Source organism: Ovis canadensis, chromosome 9 (assembly GCF_042477335.2).
Source record: "Ovis canadensis isolate MfBH-ARS-UI-01 breed Bighorn chromosome 9, ARS-UI_OviCan_v2, whole genome shotgun sequence".
NCBI classification, from domain to species: domain Eukaryota; kingdom Metazoa; phylum Chordata; class Mammalia; order Artiodactyla; family Bovidae; genus Ovis; species Ovis canadensis.
In genome coordinates, this window is record NC_091253.1 from 84,731,438 (window position 1) to 84,757,505 (window position 26,068).

The window sequence follows — 26,068 nt, forward strand, 5'->3', positions numbered from 1 at the left end:
TGTGAGTTAATGTCAAAGAAGATCCAATTTAGGACTAGGATTCTGTGCCGAATGTTGGGGCTAGAAGGTTTATACACAGAGTTACCCACTGTGGAGGGCCAGAGAAGTGATTTTCAGGTAGGACTAAGGAGAAAGAAAACATTATTTCAAAAAGTAGTTAACAAAATAGAGCATGGGTGTGAACTTCTTTACAAAACGGAGATGGTGTTATGCATGTCGGCCACAGAGCTGCTGTAAATACTAAGATAATTTAGTAGTGTGCTTGGAGCAGAGCCTTAGCTTAATAAGTGTTCACGATTATTAATAGATTATTTACAATGTAAAAAAGATAGCTGGTCAGTTTCTTCCTGAGAACACAGTTATTAGAAGGCTACTGAAATGAGTCGGGATCTATAGAAACTGACTGTCGAGGACAGTCCACGGTAGAGTAAGAAGAGGTAGGTTTTGGCTTTAGAAACTAAATCTTGGTTAATGTGCCCACTTCTCCAATCACAGGAGACAGCAACATTATCTGTAACGCCATATTCAAATACAGAATCCAGTAACTTTTTGCTACCCAGCATACACTTTACAGTGTATATTTACCTCTTTTGTGCATAGATGGGGACGTATGGCATAAGTATTTATACGTATGGCTTTCCTGTGGCTCAGTGGTAAATAATATGCCTGCTAATGCAGGAGACGCAGGTTTGATCCATGGGTAAAGAAGATGCCCTGGAGAAGGAAAAAGCAACCCACTCTAGTATTCTTGCCTGGGAAACCCCATGGACAGAGGAGCCTGGAGGGCTACAGTCTATGGGGTCACAAAGAGTTGGACACGACTTAGCGACTAAACCACCACCACCATAATTACTCTAAATCCTTGAAGATAGGAAGTAGTGAAAATATTCTTTAATAAATCAGTCACTTATAAAATTGGTTCTTATTAAAAACATCATGTCTCAGTTAATACTACAATCCCTATCTCTTCTGTGATAGGGCCTTAAAAGTCCAAGTAAAGATGTTAAGATTTATAATTTTGTCAGAAAATGTATGCTGAGAAAAATAACATTTGAATCATTTGGCTAAGGATTAGTGCACATTTGCAGTGATAACCTACACTTGTTACACCTAAGAAAACATATTTTATGTCACTTAATTTCATTTTTCAACATGAAGTTCCAATAAAACTTTTCTCCCCACTGATTACAAAACCGTGATTCTTTGTTTAAGTGAATTCATATTAAATATTCCTGCCTGGTAGTAATTATCCTCAGATGTGGAAAGAGAGAGGGAGCATGAGCAAGCACTAGCGACCTTTCTCGACTGTTGCCTAATTTTTTAGCTAAGTAGCAAGCAATGCAAGACAAACAGACCCACAGTCCTTTCTTTAAAGCCTTGTGAAATGGAAGGAGAATAATATTTCCTCTTACTAGAGAAGGACCTAGAAAGTTACTCGGGTTCTTTCATCAGACTTTTGCTGTTATCAAGTTTGTACGTTGAATAGAAGCTACACTCAGATCAGATACTTCAAGACATTTCAGAGCTCAAATCTTTTGACTGCCATTTGAATAGTTTCTTAGAATTTCAGAGCTAGAAAACCATGTTAGAAAATGGTCCCGGGGAGGGGGAGTTAAACTTGCATTGCTTTTGGTCAAACACATTTGGAGGCAATCCCCTCATTTAATAGGTAAAAAAACTGAAGAGAAAGTGGTTTTTCCCTAGGCAACTCTGATTAGTGGCTTGATTGGAGCCAGGACCCAAGCCTCCTGACTCAAAAGTTGTGTTTTTCAACCTTGGCCACACACTGGAATCACCTGAGGAAATTAAAAAACTGATGTTCCCTGATCCTACTGAGGTCTGGGTCCCACCTTCCAGACACGCTGACTTAACGGTCCTGGGTGCAGCTGAACTGGGCATTATGGAAAGCTCCCCAGGTGATTCTAACATGCAAATAAGATTGAGATTCACCCATCTTTCCTAATTTTTGCTCTTACAAAAGGACTTGTATCCCTTTCCACTACAGTCCTTCCTCCTATCTTTCTACTTTTTCCTTGCAATTAACCCTATTCTTTCTCTGGTGTTGTCATAACCCAACGATTATTAAAGCCCAATGCCTGACAAGGTTGGGGGGCGGTGACCTCCAGCGAGCAGAAGAGGGTTGGGGGATGGGGACAGGGTGGGGGTAATTCAGAAGGTTTACAAAACTACAGAGCAGCGGGCACCTAGTCTGCCCGGCCTTCTTATACTGAACAGATGGTGAATTTCAAAGCCAAATGTACCAGGGAACCAATGCCATACACCCAAATTTAAGTTTAAATATTCTCCATATGCTTGGGTTTTGAATTCTTTCCTGGAGCAGCAGGCAGCAGAAGCCAACCACCCTGAGTCCTAGCAGACAGCAAATGTCTCTTGGAGCCGAAAACTGCAGACTGCTGTGGTGATGGGATTCGAAGCCAGGCCCTGGACCAATCCATTTCACCACCTGCTTGCTCTTCCCTCAGTTGTCAGAGGGTCTTTTCATTGCATTTAGTTGGGTGTGTAAAAATGAGTCTTGGATCCTGTCCTAGAAGGAGTGGTGAAAAAGTAAATTAGAAATTGATCTTTCCTTTTTTTTTTTTTTTTGGCCATGCCCTGCCACTGGTGAGATCTTATTTCCCAGACCAGGGGTTGAACCCGGGCCCTTGGCAGTGAAAGCGTGGAGTCCTAACTACTGGACCATTGGGGAACTCCCTAATCTTTCCTTTTGAGAAAACCCCATCCCAGAAGGCCCCATGCCCTTGTGCTGGGCTTGTGTTCACAACCATTATGATGATGAAGGAACGTTCCACCCCACCTCAGATCGCAGAGTTGCAGCTAGGCTGGGAGTCCCATGGTGCTCTGTGATCCGGTGGATTTTGTCAGAAGCTAGAGAATTGCTCTGTGTTCTTGCCATTTGGAAATTCCCATAAACAACCAACCTGGCAAATACCGGATCCTACTGGTCATGTGCACACCAGATGTGGCTGCACAGAAGGTAGCTTCCATTTTTCTGAAGGATATGAGGTTCTAGTGATGAATACTCCACTCCTTTCTTGCAAAGGCTTTCACTCTAGCGTTTCACCCGCTTCTGCTTTCCTTCCCAAACCGTGGGAACCCAAGAGTTCACTTTGATGATGTCCAGATTTTTTTTTTTTTTTTAGATTTATCCAATCATTTCTGGGGCTTCCCAGGTGACTCAGTGGGTAGAGAATCTGCCTGCAACGCAGGAGACCCAGGAGACTTGGGTTCAATCCCTGGGTGGCGGAAGATATCCTGGAGGAGGCCATGGCAACCCACTCCAGTATTCTTTGCCTGGAAAATCTCATGAATAGCGGAGCCTGGTGGGCTACGGTCCATAGAGTCACAGAGTCAGACAAGACTGAAGGGACTCAGCACACGTGTACGCGATCGTTTCTGGAACACACATTCCACCATTTCTTGAAGGGAAGGAAAGGAAAACAGTAGACGGTACTTTGTACCTTTGGACATAAGAACTGGAGCAACTCTTTCCTTGTTATCATGTATTAATTTGGGGGCATATTCTAGGACCATAATACAAAGCACTTTGAAACTACTACCAATTAAAATTTTAAATTAGGTATAAACTAGTTTGAGGTCAGGTTGCTCCACCCTGTCTTAGGGGACTAGGGTAGCCATTTCTAAAACATTATTGACGGGCTTCTTATGTGATTCATTTGGGGCAGTGGACACAGGAAATTAGGTTCCCACCCTCCATGAGTTCACGCTCTAATGAAGAACAGAAATACTTAAATTATAGATGACTGCCCTGTGTGGTATCTCCTACAGGAGACAGATGCACAAGAAATGACTTCATTAGATTCTCCGTCAAATCAGTGGGGTCACCAGAACTGAGGAAGCACCCCCCTGAGCGAATATATCCTGAAATACCTGTGGACAGTGATGTCCACGTTCCTTTGGAGCCCAGGTTCTGTCTGCTAGGGACCTCCTGCAGGTGAGTGTAGCAAGAAATCAAGATGAGAGGACGCCGACCGCAGCTGGAAAGATGTCAAAGGTAAGAAGTCCATGATCTGTAGTGAGGCAACAGTGAGGAAGACGGGCCCGGAGATGGGCAGTTACACATGGAATACGTCATGTAGGGCTAGACTGTGAAGGTCCTTATGCATTTGATATAGCAAAGCTTTAGATAAACGTTTTGCTTTTATCTTTTTTTCACCCCAGGTGAGGAAATTTGAATTAAAAACTCAGTTTCTAAACACTTCATCATTAATCCATATAAGGTTCTTTTACTTTTTAACCTCCAAACTCTAATTATATTCCTTTTGCCCCTCTAGTACCTACTCTCACGTTTAACTTATCTTTAGATGCGCTGCTGCTGCTGCTAAGTTGCTTCATGTCCGACTCTGTGCGACCCCACAAATGGCAGCCCACCAGGCTCCCCGCCCCTGGGATTCTCCAGGCAAGAACACTGGAGTGGGTTGCCATTTCCTTCTCCAATGCATGAAAGTGAAAAGTGAAAGTGAAGTGGCTCAGTCATGTCCGACTCTTCGTGACTCCATGGACTGCAGCCCACCAGGCTCCTCCGCCCATGGGATTTTCCAGGCAAGAGCACTGGAATGGGTGCCATCGCCTTGTCTGCTTTAGATGTGCATGTATACCTTTTTCAAAAGGCTTATTACTATTATGTGAATATATCTTTATAGAAGTGATAATGTGCTATAAATCCTGTTGTTTCCTGTTTTCCTCCCAACACTAGGTTTCTAAGTCCCATCAGTGTTGCTGGGTACATCTGGTTGACATTTCTTAACTGCTGTTGACTTTTTAACGGTGCACATCTTCTATATATTTTACTAATAATACCTTTCTCTAATGATAACCACCTGGGCTGCCTCCACTATTCAGCTACCCCCCAAGAAATCCCATGATGAACATCCTTATGGACCTGTGAAGGAATTTCTTGGGAGTATATAGTCAAATTTTTTTTTCACAAGTCATAGGGTATGTGCATGCTTAATCTCAACAGCTGTCAGACTGTTTTCCTGAGTAATGGTACCAATTGACACTCCCTCCAGCAGTGCGCTAGTGTTCCATCTTCTACATTCTCAGCTGCACCATCACCACCCTTCTGATACTGGTCTTCTTTGGCATTCTAAGACAGAAGTTTAGAACAGATACAGTAGGTCACAGGGCACTCTCTAAAGCTCTTCACCTATGAGTACCACGAGAAATGGGATGCTTTAGGAGAACTGCGCGGGGATGAACGATCTGATTTGCAAAACCAAAAAGATGCAATATAAAATTTCCGGAAAGTTTAGGAGATATTTAGCATTACAAATGCAAAATATTTTCTCTATATACTTCTATATATAATTATCCCATTCAATATTTGTTCCCGCTCCCATGATTGGTTAGTTTCTGCTGATCTGGACTAAAACATGTCTTCACTTGGTCATCACGGCCAGTCTTCACCGCGGCTGGTAGTGGAAGACGAGAGAGGGAAGGTGGGGCTGCAAGACCAGAGTTATCTTGCTGAGCAGAAGCCTCGCCTCGCTTGATGAGCTGCGTCTGCCTCCTTATCTTCAGCTGTCATCCTCCTCATGTCAGAGAGTTAGATGGAATATTAAAGTGACACTCAGTGATAACAAGTAACATCTGTAGAGTACTTACTACTCAAAGTGTGGTCCTAGGACCAACAGCTTAGGTATCACCTGGGATGTTGCTTGTTAGAAATTTAGAATCTTCATGCCCACCCAAGACCTGGCATCAGAATCTGACTTTAGCAAGATTGCCAAGGGATTCTATGCACATTAGAGTTTGAGAGCACTGCTTCAGTCTTTGCCAAACATTTTCACATAGTCTGTCCTATTTGAACTCTTCCCAAACCCTGATTTTCTTGGGTGTCAGTTATTATGTAATTCCCATGGTACAGGTGAGGAAACTGAGGCTGGGCTGTCTAAAGGGACTAGCCCAGGAATACCCAGAAGAGCCAGTGTAGCCAGATTTTCAGACTCGGCAGCTGCCTCTCAAGGCCATAATTTATTTATACCCCCTTCTCCCCATGCCCCATGCTTCCTCATTCCAACAGGAAAACACCCAGGAAGAGCTCATTTCAGAGCCAAACACACATGAACTGCTGTTGAAGCTGCTCAGCCTGGTGTCTTCTGGGATGCAGGTTGTACTCACTGCTATTCAGCCTCAGTTCTCCTGCGGCAGCCAGATCATCACTGAGCGTGAGATGGGTGGAGCTATTAGTGGGTCCCTCCCTTGATTGTGTACCAGGGTCCATTTCTCCTTCTTAAAAGCAGGTAGGGACTTCTCTGGTATTCCAGTGGGTAGGAATCTGCCTGCGAAAGCAGGAGACACAAGTTCAATCCCCGGTCTGGGAAGATCCCACATGCCATGGAGCAACTAAGCCCACGTGCCACAACTGTGGAGCCTGTGCTCCAGGGCCCAGAGGCCACAGCTGCTGAGCCCATGAGCTGCAACTACTGAAGCCCGCAATCCTAGAGCCCCGCTCCGCAGCAAGAGAAGCCACCCCAGTGAGAAGCCTACACTAGAGAGTAGCCCCTGCTCACTGCAACTGGAGAAAAGCCCGCACAGCAATGAGGACCCAGCACAGCCAAAACTAAACAATAATAATAATAAAAGCAGGTTAAGCAAGCGTGCTTAATATGGGGGCTCCCAGGCCCCCATGATACTTATGACTAGAGTTCAGGAGTCTTCAAACTTAGCATTTTCTTTATCATAACCACATATAGAAAACACACCACGGCATCAGCAGTGACTCTGTCACTAACAGAAATCACAGATATTTCTATACAGAGTTGCAATTACACACACTTCAGAATCATGTTTCTGCTCATCACAACTTCAATACTACTTCAGTTATTAGATCCACACTAGATATTTTTGTTTTTAATTTTTATTGGTGCATAGTTGATTTATAATGTTCTGTTAGTTTCAGGTGTACAGCAAAGTGAATCAGTTATACATGTTATACAGTACGAAGTCAAGTGGGCCTTAGGAAGCATCTCTATGAACAAAGCTAGTGGAGGTGATGGAATTCCAGTTGAGCTATTTCAAATCCTAAAAGATGATGCTGTGAAAGTGCTGCACTCAATATGCCAGCAAATTTGGAAAACTCAGCAGTGGCCACAGGACTGGAAAAGGTCAGTTTTCATTCTAATCCCAAAGAAAGGCAACGCCAAAGAATGCTCAAACTACTGCACAATTGCACTCATCTCACACGCTAGCAAAGTAATGCTCAAAATCCTCCAAGTCAGGCTTCAACAGTAAGTGAACTGTGAACTTCCAGATGTTCAAGCTAGATTTTAAAAAGGCAGAGGAACCAGAGATCAAATTGCCAACATCCACTGGATCAGCAAAAAAGCAAGAGAGTTCCAGAAAAACATCCACTTTTGCTTCATTGACTATGCCAAAGCCTTTGACTGTGTAAATCACAACAGACTGTGTGGATCATAACAAACTGTGGAAAATTCTTCAAGAGATGGGAATATCAGACTACCTGACCTGCCTCCGGAGAAATCTGTATGCAGGTCAAGAAGCAACAGTTAGAACTGGACATGGAACAACAGACTGGTTCCAAAGAGGGAAAGGAGTACCTCAAGGCTGTATATTGTTACCCTGCTTATTTAACTTATATGCAGAGTACATCGTGCAAAATACCGGGCTGGATGAAGCACAATCTGGAATCAAGATTTTCAGGAGAAGTATCAATAACCTCAGATACGCAGATGACACCACCCTTATGGCAGAAAGTGAAGAAGAACTAAAGAGCCTCATGATGGAAGTGAAAGAGGACAGTGAAAAAGTTGGCTTAAAACTCAACATTCAGAAAATTAAGATCATGGCATCCAGTCCCATCACTTCATGGCAAACAGATAGGGAAACAGTGGAAAGAGTGGCTGACTTTCTTTTTTGGGCTCCAAAATCACTGCAGACGGTGACTGCAGCTATGAAATTAAAAGATGCTTGCTTCTTGGAAGAAAAGTTATGACCAACCTAGACAGCACATTAAAAAGCAGAGACTACCAACAAAGGTCCATCTAGTCAAAGCTATGGTTTTTCCAGTAGTCATGTATGGATGTGAGAGTTGTACTATAAAGAAAGCTGAGCACAGAAGAATTGATGCTTTTGAACTGTGGTGTTGGAGAAGACTCTTGACAGTCCCTTGAACTGCAAGGAGATCCAACAAGTCAATCCAAAAGGAAATCAGTCCTGAATATTCATTGGAAGGACTGATGTTGAAGCTGATACTCCAATAGTTTGGCCACCTGATGCGAAGAATTGACTCATTGGAAAAGACCCTGATGCTGGGAAAGATTGAAGGTGGGAAGAGAAGAGATGACAGAGGATGAGATGGTTGGATGGTATCACCTCCTTGATCAACATGAGTTTGAGCAAGCTCCGGGAGCTGGTGATGGACAAGGAAGCCTGCATGTTGCAGTCCATGGGGTTGCAAAGAGTCAGACATGACTGAGTTACTGAACTGAACTGAACATCCACATTTTTAAAGATTCTTTTCCCACATAGGCCATTACAGAATATTGAGTAGAGTTCCCTGTGCTATACAGCAGGTCATTAGTTACATATATTTTATATATAGTGGTGTGTATATGGGGCTTCCCAGGTGGCACTAGTTGTAAAGAACCTGCGTCCCAACACAGGAGACCTAAGAGACATGGGTTCATTTTCTGGGTCTGGAAGATTCCCTGGAGAAGGGCATGGCAATACCCACTCTAGTATTCTTGCCAGGAAAATCCCATGGACAGAGGAGCCTGGCAGGCTACAGTCTATAGGGTCTCAAGAGTTGGACAAGACAGAACAACTTAATACACATGCATGCACGTATTTGTTAATCTTAATCTCCCGATTTATTGCTTCCCCCTTAAATCTTATTTTTTCATGTGTTCATAAAAGGGCACTATATTGCTAAATTATAATTTTAAAAATATTTTCATAACTCTGCACACTATGTGCATGTTAAGTTGATTTAGTCATATCCGACTCTGTGGACTCTATGGGCTGTAACCCACTAGGCTCCTCTGACCATGGGATTCTCCAGGCAGTAACACTGGAATGGATGGCCTTCTCTGGGGGATCTTCCCGACCCAGGGATCGAACCTGTGTCTCCTGCACTGCAAGTGGATTCTTTACCACTGAGCCACGGGGGAAACCCCTTGGTAACTCTGTATCAGTATAATGGTTTCCTTTGTATTTTGACAAATTGCATTTTGTGAACTTAGTGTTATTCAGAGAAGGAGCTCATAGGCTTCATTAAACTGTAAAAGGACTGTGTCAGATTCTGGAAGCTTTATCACATCTTCCAGGCTCTTTGGTCGTTGGGTCACCTCCTACATTTGTTTTATATCTATTATCAGTAGCAACATAGCACTTAAAACCAAAAGGGCCTGTGTGCTTGGCTTCAGGGGTGAAATGAAGGCTTTCCCAAGAGGACTATACATCATTGCAGTCAGACTTGGTGGGAGAGGGGGTTGAAGAACCCCAAGGGAGCACATTTATGACACTTGCCCTTCTTCTAGATCTTCTCAACATTCAGACAATTTCAATTAAAAATGCCAGTGCACAATGGCAGTGTAAAATGCCAGTGTAAAAATGCCTGGTGGCACAGTGGATAAAAATCCGCCTGCCAATGCAGGGGACTTGGGTTCGATCCCTGGAGCCAGAAGACTCTATGTGCTGCGGAGCAACTACGCCCATGCACCACAACTACTGAGGCCACCACTCCCAAGCCCATGAACTGCGACTACTGAGCCGGTACGCCACAGCTACTGAAGCCTGAGCACCTGGAGCCTGCACTATGCACAAGAGAAGCCACGACGACCAGAAGCCCATGCACTGCAGTGATGAGTAGCCCCCACGCTCCGCAACTGGAGAAAGCCTGTGCAGAGCAATGATTCACAAAGAAGCTGGAAGACATCTGGCTTTTGAAGAGGGACACCCCTCCCTTCATACCCATGACAAGATTCCTGGGATTCTGAAGTCTATATGTAGGTAAAAGTTAATAACTGAGACTCGACAGAGAAAACAGAAGTTCACACTTTTAAGCAGGCTGTCAGAACTCTGTAATCTTCATGTGTAGAGTGATAGATTATGTTAATAAACAAAAATGCAGGTTACAAAGTAGCATACTTTATTATTTACAGAAGCAGGAGTGAGAAGGCAGGGCAGAAAAAAAGTCTGAAAAATGTGTATCCAAATGTTAATAGTGGTTAATTCTGAGTATCTTTACGGGAGATTTTCATCATTTTACTCCTTTTTGTATCTTTTTCAATGATCAGCACATACTACTTTTGTTATAAACAAACAAAGCAAGGCAACAAGGCTGTTTTCATTTCATAAGAATCGAACTGTTAAACAACTGTTTTACTGCTAGTTGGAACCCTGCGGTACTACTTAACTAGCTTCACACCTCTTGGGGACATAAAAAAGAGGGGAATGCAGAGTGGAAACATGTAATTCTTTACCAGAAAAAATCTAAAATGTTATAATAAAACCATGGACTTTATATAAGGATCAAATTAGGTCTCCCATGTTCCTGGTGAACCAGGTGGGGCTGGTGCACAGCAGGCGCTGGATCAAGTTCACATGAACCTTCTTCCTTCCTGTTACCAGTCTATTTCCGTCTCAGAGCCCCAGTGGAGTGCTGGGAGCTGGGAGTGGGAACCGGGCTGCTGGGGGTTGGGTTCTTCCAGATCTACATACTTCCCCCTTCTCCAAGTTAAAACCATTTATTTCTTCCTCCAATTCTTCTTCCTTTTCTATGCATTTATTCATTTATCTTTGGCCGCCCTGGGTCTTCGCTGCTCTGAGTGGGCTTTCTCGTGGAGAGCAGGGGCTACTCTTCCTCTCGGTGTGCGGACTTCTTATTGCGGTGGCTTCTCCCGTGGAGCAGAGGCTCTGGGACGCACAGGCTTCAGAAGCTGTGGCTCTCCACTCTGGAGTTGAGGTTCCTGGACTCTAGAGCACATATGCTCAGTGGTTGCGGTGCACAGGCTTAGTTGCTCTGTGGCATGCGGGATCTTCCCAGACCAGGGGTCGAACCTGTGTCCCCCTGCATTGGCAGGAGGACTTTTATCCATCGTGCCACCAGGGAAGCCCCTTCTCCCTTTACTCATGCATCAATTATTCTAGACCTCCTTCCCGGGGCACTCTCTCAGCTGTTTTAAATTCTTAAAAAAAAAAAAAAGAAGTATTGGGTTTTTCAGGTAGCACTAGTGGTAAAGAACCTGCCGGCCAATGCAGGAGACATAAGAGATGAGAGCTTGATCCCTGGGTCGGGACGATCCCTTGGAGGAGGGCATGGCAACCCCCTTCAGTATTCATGCCTGGAGAATCCCATGGACAGAGGAGCCACTAAGTCACAAAGAGTCAGACACAACTGAAGCAACTGAGCATGCACACATTCATATAAAATGAGTATTTTGAAAACTGCATCTTTCCCTCCAGAGCTGAAACACACTTTTTCAGTTATCCCTTGCGGCATATGAAGCCACCCCCACACCTAGGGCCATCCCTGCAGACAAAAGTGGGGGTAAAGGGATACTGGGTGGAGAGGAGGCAGGAAATGCTGCGTGGGTTGCTCTTCCATTTATTGTTCATGATTCTGTGGGTCAGAAATTCAAGGAGAGCCTATCTCTTCTCCAGGTTGTGTCAGCTAGGCCTGCTTGACCAGGACTAGGAAAGCCCCTGGTGGAGTCCTGGTCCTGGCTGGTGGTTGGGATACCTTCACCCCCACGTGGCCATTCTCCTTCAAACATTTTCTCTTTATTCAGTAAGTTAGCCTAGCCTAAGCAACTTCTGCCTGGTGGCTGATTTCCAAGAGAGTAAACCTGGGAAATTCAAAGGCTTCTTAAAACCCAGGCATGAAATCCCATAGCACCCAGATTTCTACTGGTCAGGGTCATAGGGCCAGCCCAGAATCAAGGGTTGGGGGAATTAAACTTCACACCTCTTGGTGCAGGAATGGCAGTCACTGGAAAAGGTTATGCAGAATGGGAGGGGTTTTGTGACCATCTTTAGAAACAAGCTACTCAACATATCAGTATTTTAAAAGATTTTTTGAAAGAGCTTAAAAACTATGGTAACTAGTGTAATGAAAATAATGAATGATGTATTCGCCAGTCAGAGGGGATAATTATTTTTTCTAATCTGTCTGACACTCTCAGTTTCTGAATCAGCCCCTGTCTGCCTCTCATCTCCACTTTACATCACATTAGGCCAAGAAATAAGTGCATATTTATGCACTTCTTTGATGCAGCATACGTGAAGGAAGTCCTCACTGTGTCCCATTTTGCCAGTATTTCAGCGTGTGGCTGTTCCCTCTTAATCTCCATCCTGAGCCTGTAGTTCACCAGAGGACCACCTGCAGTTCTTCCACCTCTTGCTCCTTACTCTTCCTAGAGGATTTCATCCATTCTCCTGGTGCTGACTGCCACCTACACCCTGATGACAACCAAATTTTAATTTCCAGCCCAGATCCTTCTCTTCTGGGCTCCAGACGTGAAATTCCAACTGCCTCCTGGATATCTCTGTTTGGATGTCCCACGGGTAACTTCAGTTTTACACGTCCTAAATCAAATTTGGCATTTTCTTCCTCCCCACTCAAACTTACTACCTCTCTGGAGCTCCTTTCCTGGGCAATAGTGTCTCACTTTTGCCCTGTTTCCTCCAGTGAATCAAGCCCAAAACTCAGCAGTCCTGCTCCACACCGCCCTCTTCTTCATGCCCACATCCAATCAATTACCAAATCCTCCTGGTTCTTGGTGTCTCTATTCCAGCCTTTCCATGCCTGCCACTGTCAAATTTGCTGCCTCTACTGCTACAACAGACTTCTCACTGGTGTTAGACCCCAGGCTCTCTGATCCAGCATCCAAACTGGACCAGAATGAACTTTCTACACTATCATTGCTAAAACCTGTCAGTAGGTCCCCATTGTCCTCAATATAAAAGTTCCACATCTACATTCCTTAGCAGGGCACACAAAGGCCCTTGATGTTTGGAGCTGCTTCCCTTAACATCCTAAACACCTCGTCCTAACTCAAATTTGTGAGCGGACAATTCAGAGCATCCTGAATCCCCACCACTCTCTACTCTCCACTTCTCCTCTCCTCCAACTTAGAAGCCAACCAGAAGAGCTTTCCCTCACCCCTTCCTTCCTCACCTACCGAGGACACGGTGCACACCCTCTACTTAGCATTCATCACACTACAGTCATGGCTGGCCAGCTCACTTATTTTCTTCCTTCGCTGTATGGAAGCTGCTGTGAGCTGTGTCTTTTTTTATGATTGTTCCTCAGTGTTCAGCTAGTGCCTGGCATATGGTAGGGCAATGAATGAATGGTGACAATATCCACTGACTGTAAGAAGCAAAGAGAAGACGGCTGGTGGGGACAATGTGTTTTAATGTCCATAAAACTGAACTGAGGGATCTTTACATGTCAGCCACCTGCCCCACACCTTCCTTCGCAGTTCCAGTTGAAGGAGAAACCAGCACCATTAGCAGGAGGATGACCAGCATTTAACTGAAGTACTGCTTACTACTGCTCAGGACTTTCTTTCACTCATGGCTAAGATGAGAGTTTTCCATGCCTGCTGCTGTAATGATGCAAGTTAAGGGAAAGGATTAGAAGGGTCCATACTTCTGCCTAGGCAGTTGTCCACATTCTGCCTATAACCTCAGTGAATCTTCACAGACAACCTACAATTTTATTTCCTCCATTAAAGAAGCGTGACCGCCTAAAGTGTCTGCACTGGACCACAAAGATGATTATGACATGGCCACCATCTTGAAGGAGCTTTCATTTACATATAGTCTACTTGGGGCTTCCCTGGTGGTTCAGACAGTAAAGAATCTGCCTGCAATGTGGGAGACCTGGGTTCAGTCCCTGGGTCAGGAAGATCCCCTGAAGAAGGGAATGGCTAACCCACTCCAGCATTCCTGCCTGGAGAATTCCAAGGACAGAGGAGCCTGGTGGGCTACAGTCCATGGGGTCACAAAGAGTCAGACACAAGTGAGCGACTAATACACACACTCATAGTCTATTTGTCTTTATCCTCCCATCCAAGCCTTTTGGGAGCAGCGACATCACCTGTCTTATTCATTGCTGTTTTCCCAGTGAATACAACACATAGTAGGTGCTCAACAAATGTTTGTTGAATGCAGTGGATAATTGAGCAATACAATGCTTATTGAATGAGGATGTGACCATAGGCAAGTGTATATCTGGGTGGGAGAGAAGACTGGGAGGCTGGGGAAAGTTGGGGGCAGGATGGAATGGCCTTTAACCTCCTAGGCGGTAGGAGCAAAGGATCATTTTTTAAGTACAGATAATCAGGAGTGGATCATGACTTTTGAAAAGCCCACTCTAGTTTCAGTGTTTGCCACTGTTTCAGAGTTTGCCATTGGCGTGCCAGCGGGGCTGGGGTGGGGGCTGTGTGAGGGGAGTGTAGGTTCTTTAAGCAAGCATTGATGACAGACTGACATAGAGTGACATTTGAGGGGTACAAGTGGAAAGTGAGGGGCGAGAGACATTTCTGAGGAAAAACTGCTCAGAACTGGGGACCAACTGAGGAAGACAGTGAAGGCTGGATGGGAGATGAGAAGCCCATATGGGAAGAAGTAAAAATAAGGGCTTTAGTTTTGGCTCCTTTCAGCCTGAGGTGCCTGGGTAACATCTTTCTCTGAATCTCTAGGAATGGTGCCGCCACCACAGTGTTCCTCCTACCCCTTTTCTTTCCGGTTTTGAATCACTCCCACAAGCCAGAAATGCTCCCTGCTCCTCAGCGTGCAGGAGAACCATGCCAGCAGGCCCCACATTCCCGAGGAAGGGACCGAGGGACCTGGAGGGCCGGCTGCGGCCTCCCCAGGGGCAGCTCCCTGACAGGAAGGCAGGCTGGGCACAGACAGGAGCTTCCTCTGCTGCAGCAGGTGCCCAGGGCCAGCTGCTCCAATACCCCGCAGGCTCACATCAACAGGATGGGACAGCCCAGGCGGAAGGAAGCCCACAGGGAGGGACGCCGGCCGCTGCAGACAGAAGCCGGGGCAGGGGATGAAGGGGAGACAGGAAGAGCTGCCTGAGCTGCTGAGCTGGCGCCCCTCCAGCAGATTCAGGAGAGGCAGTGACAGGCGGCCATTCAGTCCTCCTTCCCTCTCTCAGTGGGCATCTCTAGCCCTGGTTGATCCTATTATTATTACTACTACTGTTGTTGGTTAGCCTGGGCCTGTTTCTAAAATATTTAATTCATTGATTTTCTTTTTTCTTTTTTTTTTTTTGCTTTCTGGCCATGCCTGGAGGCTTGCAGGATCTCAGTTCCCCAACCAGGGGTTGAACCCAGGCTATGGCAGTGAAAGCACCCAGTCCAAACCACTGAAACGCCAAGGGATTCCCTAGTTTATTCCTTTTCTATACTCATTTTTGTGATTATTGGGAAAGAAAAGACACTTCCATCCTCAGCCTTTCAGTTACACGGAGAAGTGAGGCAGCTGGAGGGAAGGGCAGTGACTTCTGCCCCCGGTTAGCCAGTCCCAAGGAGTGGCTTTAAGTTTGTTTTAAGCCGCGCTATCACCCAAAGGGAGCCGACAAGGAGCCAAAGCAGAACCACAGGCTCGCAGTTAGGCTCGCAGTAAGGAGGCCCCAGACCGCCTCTGACCTGGTTCGGGATGGGGGTTGTGGAGGTGTGGCTGGGGCTTTCGCGGGACCGAGAGCACGGGGTTTCATGACTTCCTGAGACGGTAAAGTGTCTTGCTTACAATGGGGGAGACCTGGGTTCGATCCCTAGATTGGGAAGACCTCTGGAGAAGGACATGGCAACCCACTCCAGTACTCTTGCCTGGAAAATCCCATGGACAGAGGAGAGTGGTGGGCTACAGTCCACGGGGTCGCAAAGAGTCGGACAGGACTGAGCGACTTCATTTTTCCCAAGGCAACCCACTCCCTGGCGTGCCCTGGCTGGCGCCTCGTGACCCTAGAAGACCCCGCCCCTCCCCATCACCACCAGCAGTTTCCCGGCAGGGCGTTTCCGGAGGCCATGGCCCAGGGTAGGTGTGGGGGTAGGGCCTACCTTTGAAACAGCTTGTAGACTGCAATTTAAACTTTACACCGAGCTCAAAACTCGGTTCTGCAACTGAGAGTCGGTTCCAGAGAAAGATTAAAAAAAACTCTGGCCTATGGCTCCCCAGCACCCGCACTGGTCTAGTTTTCGGGGCTTCCTGCAGTCCCCACACCATTCTCTCCACAGCCCTGGAGGAAGGATGGGCGGGGCGGACGGGGCGGGCAACGCCGCCGGCAGGGCAGATGGAGAGGGCGAGCCAGCGCCTGCGGCCCGGGCGTGGGCGGGGGGGCGCAGGAGCAGGTGTCCGCTCGGTGACAGGATTCCCTTTCCCTCGCCTCCACTTCCCTGGTGCTACTCATGCTTCAGCGAGGCAAAAACCCAGCAACTGCTCCAGAAATGCAGCTCGGTCGGTCACCAGGCTCTCCTTTCTCGCCAGACGCGCAAGAGGACGGGGCGCTTCCAAATGCAAATCTCTTGGCTCTGGACCCTTGGCTTGCAGCCGCCGCCTCCCCCGCCTGGCCACCCGGCGTCCCGCCCACCCCGTGGCGGCGGCGGCCCGAGATGGGACCTCGCCCGCGGAGGGGAATGGGCGGAGCGGGCATCCCTCCCCACCTCCCACGTGGGCCCGGCTCTCCGCGGAGAGCCTGGGCGCGCCGCGGCGGCCGCGCCTCCGGGCTGGGCTCGGGTTCCTGGCGCCGCCCCACCCCCGGCCCAGGGAAGGGGACTGCAAGCCGGGGAGGGAGAGTGGGGGTGGGTGAGGGGTGGGGGCCGCGTCCACAGAGTCAGGTGGTGGCGGGAGTTCCCTCGGGCTGGGCCCGGGGAAACGCGCTGCCAGGGGATTGTGTACACGCTCCACTGACACAAGCTTCACGCTGCCGGGCAGCCGCTGATCACGCGTGGCCCCGCGAGCCCATTGGCCGGCGCCTCACACACCTTTGTCGCTGATTGGCCGGCCCCAGGCTCCGCCCCCACCCCCGCCCGCGGCTCGGGGCAGGCGGAGCGGCTACCTGAATGGGGAGGGGGGCAGACGGCGCGGAGCGCAGCGGCGGCGGGAGCGGCGTCGAGTGTCTCCGGGCGCCCGTCTGTGGCCAGGCAGCCAAGGACAGCCTTGCAGCCAGTCAGCTCATCGCCGGCGGCCGGGCAGCCAACCATGCTCAACTTCGGCGGCGCTTCTCTCCAGCAGCCTACGGCAAGTCACCTGGGGATGCCCCAAGCCCTTCTCTTGCCTCCCTGCGTCCGGGGAGACCCCCGAGCCCCTGACATCAGCCTCGCCTGAGGACAGAGGTTGCAGGGGAGTCGTGGAAGAGGAAGAGGGGCTTCCCGCCTGCAGACTGGGCATTGGTGACGGCGTGTGTGTAGCGGAGCGGGGGACGGGAGGGGTTTCTGGAGAAGCAGGCTGGGAGCTAGAGACGAAGTGAGAGAGGGTCTCGCTCGAGGTGTAAGGAGGGGAAGGGAACAGCTCCGCTGGGAGACTGGAAGCAGGTGAGGGGGGTGGGATGACTGGAGGGGCGGGAAGAGTGAGGAGACTGGGGTTGGGGGCTGGCTGCCCTGTCAGCGAGACTAGGAGGCGTGGAAGTACCGGAGAGGGGGATAAGGGGGCCACCTTGCACCTGGCGCCGGGGGGAAGAGATGCCTCCGTCTGGATAAGGAACGCGCCCCAGGCTGGGAGGGGGCTGCTCTAGGGCATGTGAGGGGTGGGGAGTCCACCGGAGAGGAGAGGGGGACTCCCCATCTCGGGGGGTCTTGAACGGAGGCTTGCAGGACTGGGGCTACCCAGCAGATAGCGGGGGTGCTGTGGGGAGGGGCGCCCGGCGTGGGTGCAAGGGGATGGCACGCGGGCCCGGGGAGTTTACCCCACCCCAGACGTCTGGAGGGGACTCCCTTATCTCCGGAACAGGCAGGCAGGTGGCCTCCTCCAGAGGACGCCTTGGCGGGGGGAGGGGGCCTCGGAGCCGCCTTGGAGACAGTAGATGGAAGGGATGGGAAGCGGGACCCCAGCATCGGGGTAGGGAAGGTGGGCGGGGGGAGCCGGGGCTGCGAGACGCGGGGGCAGCGCTCCGAGGCGGGAGCCGCTGGCCGTGGGGCCGCGCGCCTGGAACCGGGCCTGTTGGGGGCTGCACGTCTGGGAACTCGTGGAGATGCTGGGCTCGGCGCGGGGGTGTTGGGGGGGGGCCAGAGCTGCCGGAAACCGTGGGGACGCGGGGGGCGCCGCGTCTTCGGGGCGAGTCGGGGTGGTCTGAGATCCCGTGGGCGGCGTGGGCGGGAAGCGCCGAGGGCTCGGCCGGGTCCCCGGGGGCTGCGGCCGGAGGAGGGCGGGGGCCGGGTTTCCGCGGGGACCTGGCTCCTCCTCCGGCAGCTGAGGCGGAGGCCGGGGGGTGGGCCGGGAACGGATGCGCCGGGGGAGCTTCTCGTCCCCGAGTGACCCAGCCCGAGCCTCCGCCAGGGCGGGAGCGAGGCCCGGCCCCGCAGTCGGTTCCTAAGGGAACGGTGGGGAGCTGGAAGGGGCGGGCGCGCCGGGAGCCGGGCGCCCGCGGCCCCGCCTCTCCCCGCAGGCCCAGGCGCGCACGGCCGGGCGGTTGGCGGCGGCGCCCGCGGCCCCTCCCCCGGGCCGTCGCGAGGGCGGGGGCCCCGCGGGCTCAGGAAGTAGGTGAAAGGTGACGGCGCGGCAATTCCCAGTTCACGTTTCCTGCGCCGCCCGGAGCAGCCGCTGATCACGCTTTGTTCACATGCCTCGCCCCCCCCCCCCTCCTCCGCGCCCCCGCCCTCCGCCGCCCAGCCAATCCCAGCTCGGGCCGCCCGGCTGGCTGGCCAATGACGGGGGCAGGGACGCGGGGACGTGCGAGCGGGCGAGGAATGTTCCCAGTGACTCACCCGCGAGCCTCATTGAGGTTAGGGCGGCCCCATCCGTCTGTCCCCGCCAGCGAGGATCTCCCCCGCCGCCCACCCCCGCCCCTTGTCTGCTTCCCTCCCCCACCCCCCGGCCCACGCCCTCGCCTCCGCCCGCGCTTCCCTTTCCTGCCTCCCTCGCGCCCCACTCTTTTTCCTCTCCCCTCCCGGCTTCTCTTCCTGCCCTTCCCAGCGCATACTCTTTCTCTCCTGCCTAGCCTTTTCTCTTTTTTTTTCCCTTTTGCACTGGCGTCTTGAGGCTTTTACACATACATGCGCTGTCCGTTGCAGCTTACGTAAAAGGCGCGCGATTATGCAATTGCATTGTTAGCTATATTTCAAGAGCGGTAATAGCTTCTTAAAGGTTTCTACACGAAGGGTTTTAAAACAAGAGTTGAGAACAATTCCTAGCAATGTAAAGAATATTTTTCGGTGTTTTTACACAGTCTCTACTTAAACCAAAAAATGGGGTCACGTTAATGGAAAATTGAAGAGATGGAGGGCGGTAACCTAAGCAACTTCAGTATGAAGCATTAATATCTGATGGGAGGAGTTGTTCAAATAAATACAAAGCATGTGCTGTTATTTCTATCATGGAGCAGTTCTTTAAACAGTTAAAATAAGATTCTATTTTGACTATTGCAGATTCCTTACAGAGTTATTTTTGCAAATTTTGGTCAAATAATAAATTTTCTGATTTTGTGTGTGTGTGTGTGTTATTGGATCAGCTGGTCATAGACTCCTGTTGCAGTTGGCTACTCTGGAAAGAACATAAAATGTTTTTTTTCCAAGTCAAGCAGTTCTCTTTTGAATGACAAGTGCATTGTTACCTTTAACCTTAGGTCCCCTTGATAGTAATAAGTTCCTTGCAAGGTTATCCATGTTCAAGCCTAAATTTGAGAGGAAGAATGGAAAAGATTTTTTCACTACTACTATGAGAAGAATTTTTATCTTGAAAAGCTGTGTAGATTGTAAAAAAAAAAAAAAGCACATTACTCTGAGTGTCATGTGGATGACAAAAAGTATGCTTATAACATGAGTCTTTTGTATTTATAGGAGGAAAGAATGGAAATGATCTGTGAAAGATCAAAAGAGAGTGTGTATTCCTGGAACAAAACTGCAGAGAAAAGTGACTTTGAAGCTGTAGAAGCACTTATATCAATGAGTTGCAGTTGGAAGTCTGATTTTAAGAAATACATTGAAAACAGACCCGTCACTCCAGTGTCTGATACATCAGAGGAAGAGAATCTGCTTCCTGGTACACCTGATTTTCATACCACAATCCCAGCATTTGTAAGTATTGTTGTTTCAAAGATGAATGTAAACGATAATGCCTCTTACAGTTTATATCATGGCCTGGACCGTTCTTCACGCTGTTGACTGTATTTCTCTTCTCTGTAGTGTTTGACTCCACCTTACAGTCCCTCTGACTTTGAACCTTCTCAAGTGTCAAATCTGATGGCACCAGCGCCACCTACTGGACACTTCAAATCATTGTCAGATACTGCCAAGCCTCACATTGCTGCTGTACCTTTCAAAGAGGAGAAGAACCCTGTACCTGCCCCCAAACTCCCCAAGGCTCAGGCAACCAGTGTGATTCGTCATACAGCTGATGCCCAGCTGTGTAACCACCGATCTTGCCCCGTGAAAGCAGCCAGCATCCTCAACTATCAGGACAATTCATTTCGGAAAAGAACCCACCTGAACCCTGAGGCTGCAAGAAAAAATATACCTTGTGCCGCTGTGTCACCAAACAGGTCCAAACGTGAGAGAGACACAGAGGCAGATGTCGAAGGGAAACCGAGCCCCGCTGCACTTTATGACTTTCCCATGCCTTCCTCAGAGACCGTCATCTGCCGACCTCAGCCGGCCCCCGCGTCCCCACAGAAGTCGGTCTTGGTCTCTCCACCCGCGGTGTCCACAGCGGGAGTGCCCCCTGTGCCGGTCATCTGCCAGATGGTTCCCCTCCCTGCACACAACCCCGTCGTGACGACAGTCGTCCCCAGCACGCCGCCCAGTCAGCCGCCAGCTGTCTGCCCACCTGTCGTATTCATGGGCACTCAGGTGCCCAAGGGCGCTGTCATGTTTGTGGTGCCCCAGCCGGTCGTTCAGAACCCAAAGCCTCCGGTGGTGAGCCCAAATGGCACCAGACTCTCTCCCATTGCCCCTGCCCCCGGGTTTTCCCCTTCCTCAGCGAAAGTCACTCCTCAGATTGACTCATCGAGGATAAGAAGTCACATCTGTAGCCACCCAGGATGCGGCAAGACCTACTTTAAAAGTTCTCATCTGAAGGCCCACATGAGAACGCATACAGGTACCAGCCATTTCTTACTTAGGTCTGAGAAATTTGGGTGATGTTTGACAGTGATCACGAATGTAAACCAGGGATGTTAAGAGAGAACTGGCCCTATCAGCCAATTCAGTGGGTGGTATTCACCAGTGCGTGGTCTGAAAGATTTCATTAAGGTGTTTTTGGTTTAATTTCTCAAATGATGATTCTTTAAAGAACAAAGTGTCTTTAAGCTTTAAATACAATTAAATACATAAAGGACCATGACTTAATAAATGCATAGTAATAAAGATAGGACCTTTTTTTTGTTTCAGGAGAAAAACCTTTTAGCTGTAGCTGGAAAGGTTGTGAAAGGAGGTTTGCCCGTTCAGATGAACTGTCCAGACACCGACGAACCCACACAGGTGAGAAGAAGTTCGCCTGTCCCATGTGTGACCGGCGGTTCATGAGGAGCGACCATTTGACCAAACACGCCCGTCGCCACCTGTCAGCCAAGAAGCTACCGAACTGGCAGATGGAAGTGAGCAAGTTAAATGACATTACCCTACCTCCAACCCCGGCTCCCACGCAGTAATAGACGGATGGTGAAGAATCAGACTAACTTTAACTTTGGTCACAGCCAGAAGCCAGTGGTGATAGAAAAATGCTTCCACTGCAGGTGTGTGGCGCTCCAGTGTGGGCCACAAGCAGAAGCCCCACGGCCTGGGGAGAAGGCCCAGCCTGGGTTAGACGGTCAGAAGTGCTGCGGCCACAGGCAGGTCACCGAGTGGCAGGACTTGTTTCTTACCACATAAGAGAGAGAAGAAAGCTTTTATTCAGTATTTTTTGAAGGTTTCAAGGTGAGGTCACCCCAACCACCGGTAGCACAGATTTTGAATATGTGTGCACAATTTGTTGTTTCACTTTCACCGTTTATACTTGAGACCAACTTTTCAATGTGATTCTTCAAAAGCACTGGTTTCAAGAGTGTAGAGACTGGAAAACATTACGGTACAGAGATGAAGATGTAAAATTGGTTTTGTATCATCACAAATATTATTATCCTTTCCTAGAGTTACCTTGTTTACTATTCTTAGTCTTTCCATTCAACTTGTGGACGTAGTTGTTAAATATATCTAGGACTAGCATTTTTACACTAGTTGCCGATGTTTGAAATTGAGCAACTGTATATTGCTGAAGAGGTCCCAAAGAATTGGAATCCTCATTAATTTAATTGCTTTGAAATGTAGCTTCAATTTTTTCTTGCGTTTTTGTTTTAAAAGTTCAACAAATGACTATTACTAGGTATTTTATTATGCTTTGAATCTTAGTTGGTTGCAGTTTCTTGTATAGATTTGAAAATTGTATACCAATGTGTTTTCCATAGACTCTAAAATACACTGCACTTTGTTTAGAAAAAAAAAATTGAAGATGAAAACATATTGTAAAGAAGGGATATTAAGGATTTTAGATAACTCCTTGAAAAAGATGGCTGAGGTCATCAGTAAAGTACCCTTATGTTATGAGGATATAACATGTGCTTTATTGAATTAGAAAGTTAGTGACCATTATTCACAAATGGATAAATGTCCTGTTAATTTATAGAAGTTTTTTGGGGGAGAGGGGAGAATGTGGAACAAGATAGGTAGAAAAATAGAACATTCACTTTTGTTAACAGTATTTCTGTTATATTCTGTTGTGTAGTGGATGATATACACAGTGGTAAAACAAAAGTTAATTGTTGAAAATATGTAGTGAAAAATGTCACTATGTCTTTCCATTTAACATTTTTCTCTATATTGGGTATAGATTTCTGCCATCAAAACTTTGGACCCTTGGAAAACAAAAAAGAACTTTTAATTAAAATCCTTGTGATTTACAGTTTGCACAATATTTCTTTTGTTGTACTTTATATCTTGTTTACAATAAAGAATTTCCTTTGGTATATATAATTGGTTGATTGTATTTGTTGAAAACTATTTTCACTTTAACCTTGATGTTGATCACTGTGGTGCTAAGATTTACAGTTAATTTCTCTTAAGAACCTCATTCAAAATTGAGGTTTTTGAATTCAAGAGTTTATCTTTCACATGAGTAATCAAATTGGCGAGTATGCAGAGCAAGGACAGGGACGTCCTGATGGTCAAAAGGTTAGGATAGGACTTGGCACTCCTTGCCAAGGTCCTGGGTTGGGGAGCTAAGATCCTGCAAGCCACCTGAGGTGGCCAAAATAATGATAAAATCTAATTTTAAAGATATCTACTATATATTTGTTGATAATATGTGAGCCTCCCTTTTCTAAGAAAGCATTCGTAATTTTTAAACATTTTTGTACATTTTGGTGATTTGGGGTTGAAGTATAGCCCCAGCTTTCTGTAAAACCTTAAGTGGCACTGAATTAGAGAACACCACAGTGAGTAATTACAAGTTATGAGACTGCTGTAAAATGAAAAGGCTGACCTATTAAATAGAGAGTAAATTACTTACCTCTAGAAGTTAAACTCAGACCATTAAGTGAGAGCTTAAATGCAATAAGCATACCAGCACTTAAGCTGCATGAAAGCTAATACACCTCTGAAGAGATGTGCTCACTAGTCACTCATGAGTACAACTAGGAGACATAAATGCCACTTGGTGTGTGGTGTGTAATTTTGGAGATTAGTACTTTAATTTGCTCTGAGATCACCTTGTCATGAGACATCATCTTCCGTGGTGTTCAACTTACTGGTTGACCTGGTCCGGCTTGCTGCTGAGTGCCATGGCGAGGGGCAGTGTGCTCATTTGGCACCAACTGTAGGACAGGCATCCTGAGCCCTCCAGGCACCTGCTGGTGCTTTTCCAGGAAACTTACACCAACTAAGCACAGCACAGCTGCGGGGGGGGGCGTGGGGGCGGGGGGGGGCGCGGGGGGGGGTGCAGGGGGGGCGGGGGGGCGGGCCTTGCCATTGTGCAGTGTCTTTTGTTGGGACCTGCACCATCCTAATCCCTGAAGTTTATCAGAGTGACAGGTCTTCAAAGTGGGAAGAGAGGGAGAGGGCTGAAGTATTCTCTGCCTGACCCAAAGCCAGTCCGTGGTAATGACAAAGCCAGTGGAACTGGGCCACCCACTGCTATGTTCTGCCCAATCCTGGTTGACACCTGACACTTTCCCTTAGAAATATTGTAAATCAGATTATTTGAATAAAGTATTTGAGTTCAATGTTGAGACAGACTCCGATCTTGATGCAAAAGTTGCCCCCAAACAAGTGCCATTTGTAGCATGTTATAATAATGTGGTATTAAGAGTAGCTTTGTGCTGTACTTAGTCACTCAGTCGTGCTTGACTCTGTGACCCCATGGGCAGTAGCCCGCCAGGCTCCTCTGTCCATGGGGATTCTCCAGGCAAGAATAGTGGAGTGGATTGCCATGCCCTCCTCCAGGGGATCTTCCTAACCCAGGAATCGAACGCAGGTCTCCCACATTGTAGGCAGATTCTTTACTGTCTAAGCCATCAGGGAAGACCAGTATAGCTTTCAGTTCAGTTTAGTTCAGTCGCTCAGTTGTGTCCAACTCTTTGCAACCCCATGAACCACAAAACACAAACATGGCCTTCCTGTCCATCACCAAGTCCCGGAGTTCACCCAAACTCATGTCCATCAAGTCAGTGATGCCATCCAACTATCTCATCCTCTGTAGTCCCCTTCTCCTCCTGCTATCAGTCTTTCCCAGCATCAGGGTCTTTTTCCAATGAGTCAGCTCTTCACGTCAGGTGGCCAAAGTATTGGAGTTTCAGCTTCAACATCAGTCCTTCCAATGAACACCCAGGACTGATCTCCTTTAGGATGGACTGGTTGGAGCTCCTTGCAGTCCAAGGGACTCTCAAGAGTCTCCTCCAACACCATAGTTCAAAAGCATCAATTCTTCGACGCTCAGCTTTCTTTATAGTCCAACTCACATCCATACATGACCACTAGAAAAATCATAATCTTGACTAGACGGACCTTTGTTGGCAAAGTAATGTCTCTGCTTTTTAATATGCTGTCTAGGTTGGTCATAACTTTCCTTCCAATAAGTAAGTGTCTTTTAATTTCATAGCTGCAATCACCATCTGCAGTGATTTTAGAGCCCCCCAAAATAAAGTCAGCCACTGTTTCCACTGTTTCTCCATCTATTTGCCATGAAGTGATGGGACCGGATACCTTGATCTTACTTTTCTGAATGTTGAGCTTTAAGCCAACTTTTTCACTCTCCTCTTTCCTTTTCATTAAGAGGCTCTTCACTTCTTCACTTTGTGCCATAAGGGTGGTGTCATCTGCATATCTGAGGTTATTGATATTTCTCCCAACAACCTTGATTCCAGCTTGTGCTTCATCCAGCCCAGCGTTTCTCATGATGTACTCTGCATAGAAGTTAAATAAGCAGGGTGACAATATACAGCCCTGACGAACTCCTTTTCCTATTTCGAACCAGTCTGTTGTACCATGTCCAGTTATACCTGTTGCTTCCTGACCTGCATACAGGTTTCTCAAGAGGCAGCTGGTCCGGTATTCCCATCTCTTTCACAATTTTCCACGGTTTATTGTGATCGTGATCCACAGTCAAAGGCTTTGGCATAGTCAATAAAGCAGAAATAGATGTCTTTCTGGAACTCTCTTCCTTTTTCGATGATCCAGTGGATGTTGGCAATTTGATCTCTGGTTCCTCTGCCTTTTCTAAAACCAGCTTGAACATCAGGAAGTTCACGGTTCATGTATTGCTGAAGCCTGGTTTGGAGAATTTTGAGCATTACTTTGCTAGCATGTGAGATGAGTGCAATTGTGAGGTAGTTTGAGTATTCTTCGGCATTGCCTGTTTTTGGGAT

The 26,068-nt window shown here is 47.9% G+C and overlaps 1 protein-coding gene and 1 long non-coding RNA gene across 3 annotated transcripts; one reads left to right on the forward strand and one right to left on the reverse strand.

Moving 5' to 3' along the window:
- Nucleotides 1–869: 869 nt before the first annotated feature.
- LOC138446287 (uncharacterized) lies at nt 870–16,534 on the reverse strand. 2 transcript variants are annotated; one of them, XR_011259258.1, is made up of 4 exons: nt 16,083–16,534; nt 6,163–6,323; nt 3,910–4,016; nt 870–2,545 (listed from the first exon to the last, which is right to left on the reverse strand). It is a non-coding gene; the product is annotated as an uncharacterized lncRNA (long non-coding RNA). The 2 variants fall into 2 exon arrangements; XR_011259257.1 differs by lacking the exon at nt 870–2,545 and having other exon boundaries at nt 3,507–5,573; nt 16,083–16,271.
- KLF10 (KLF transcription factor 10) lies at nt 16,038–23,175 on the forward strand. Its single transcript, XM_069601136.1, has 4 exons — nt 16,038–17,262; nt 20,016–20,252; nt 20,361–21,273; nt 21,564–23,175. Exons 1-4 carry the CDS (start codon nt 17,224–17,226, stop codon nt 21,821–21,823), a joined length of 1,449 nt encoding a protein of 482 aa, XP_069457237.1. The 5' UTR covers nt 16,038–17,223; the 3' UTR covers nt 21,824–23,175.
- The last annotated feature ends 2,893 nt before the right edge of the window (nt 23,176–26,068 follow it).

What these genes read in the sequence shown, in the direction of transcription:
- KLF10 (XM_069601136.1), top strand. Translation starts at nt 17,224, where the DNA reads ATGCTCAACTTCGGCGGCGCTTCTCTCCAGCAGCCTACG. An exon ending in CTTCTCTCCAGCAGCCTACG is followed by an intron (nt 17,263 to 20,015) that starts GCAAGTCACCTG and finishes TTGTATTTATAG; the next exon opens with GAGGAAAGAATGGAAATGAT. An exon ending in ATACCACAATCCCAGCATTT is followed by an intron (nt 20,253 to 20,360) that starts GTAAGTATTGTT and finishes TCTTCTCTGTAG; the next exon opens with TGTTTGACTCCACCTTACAG.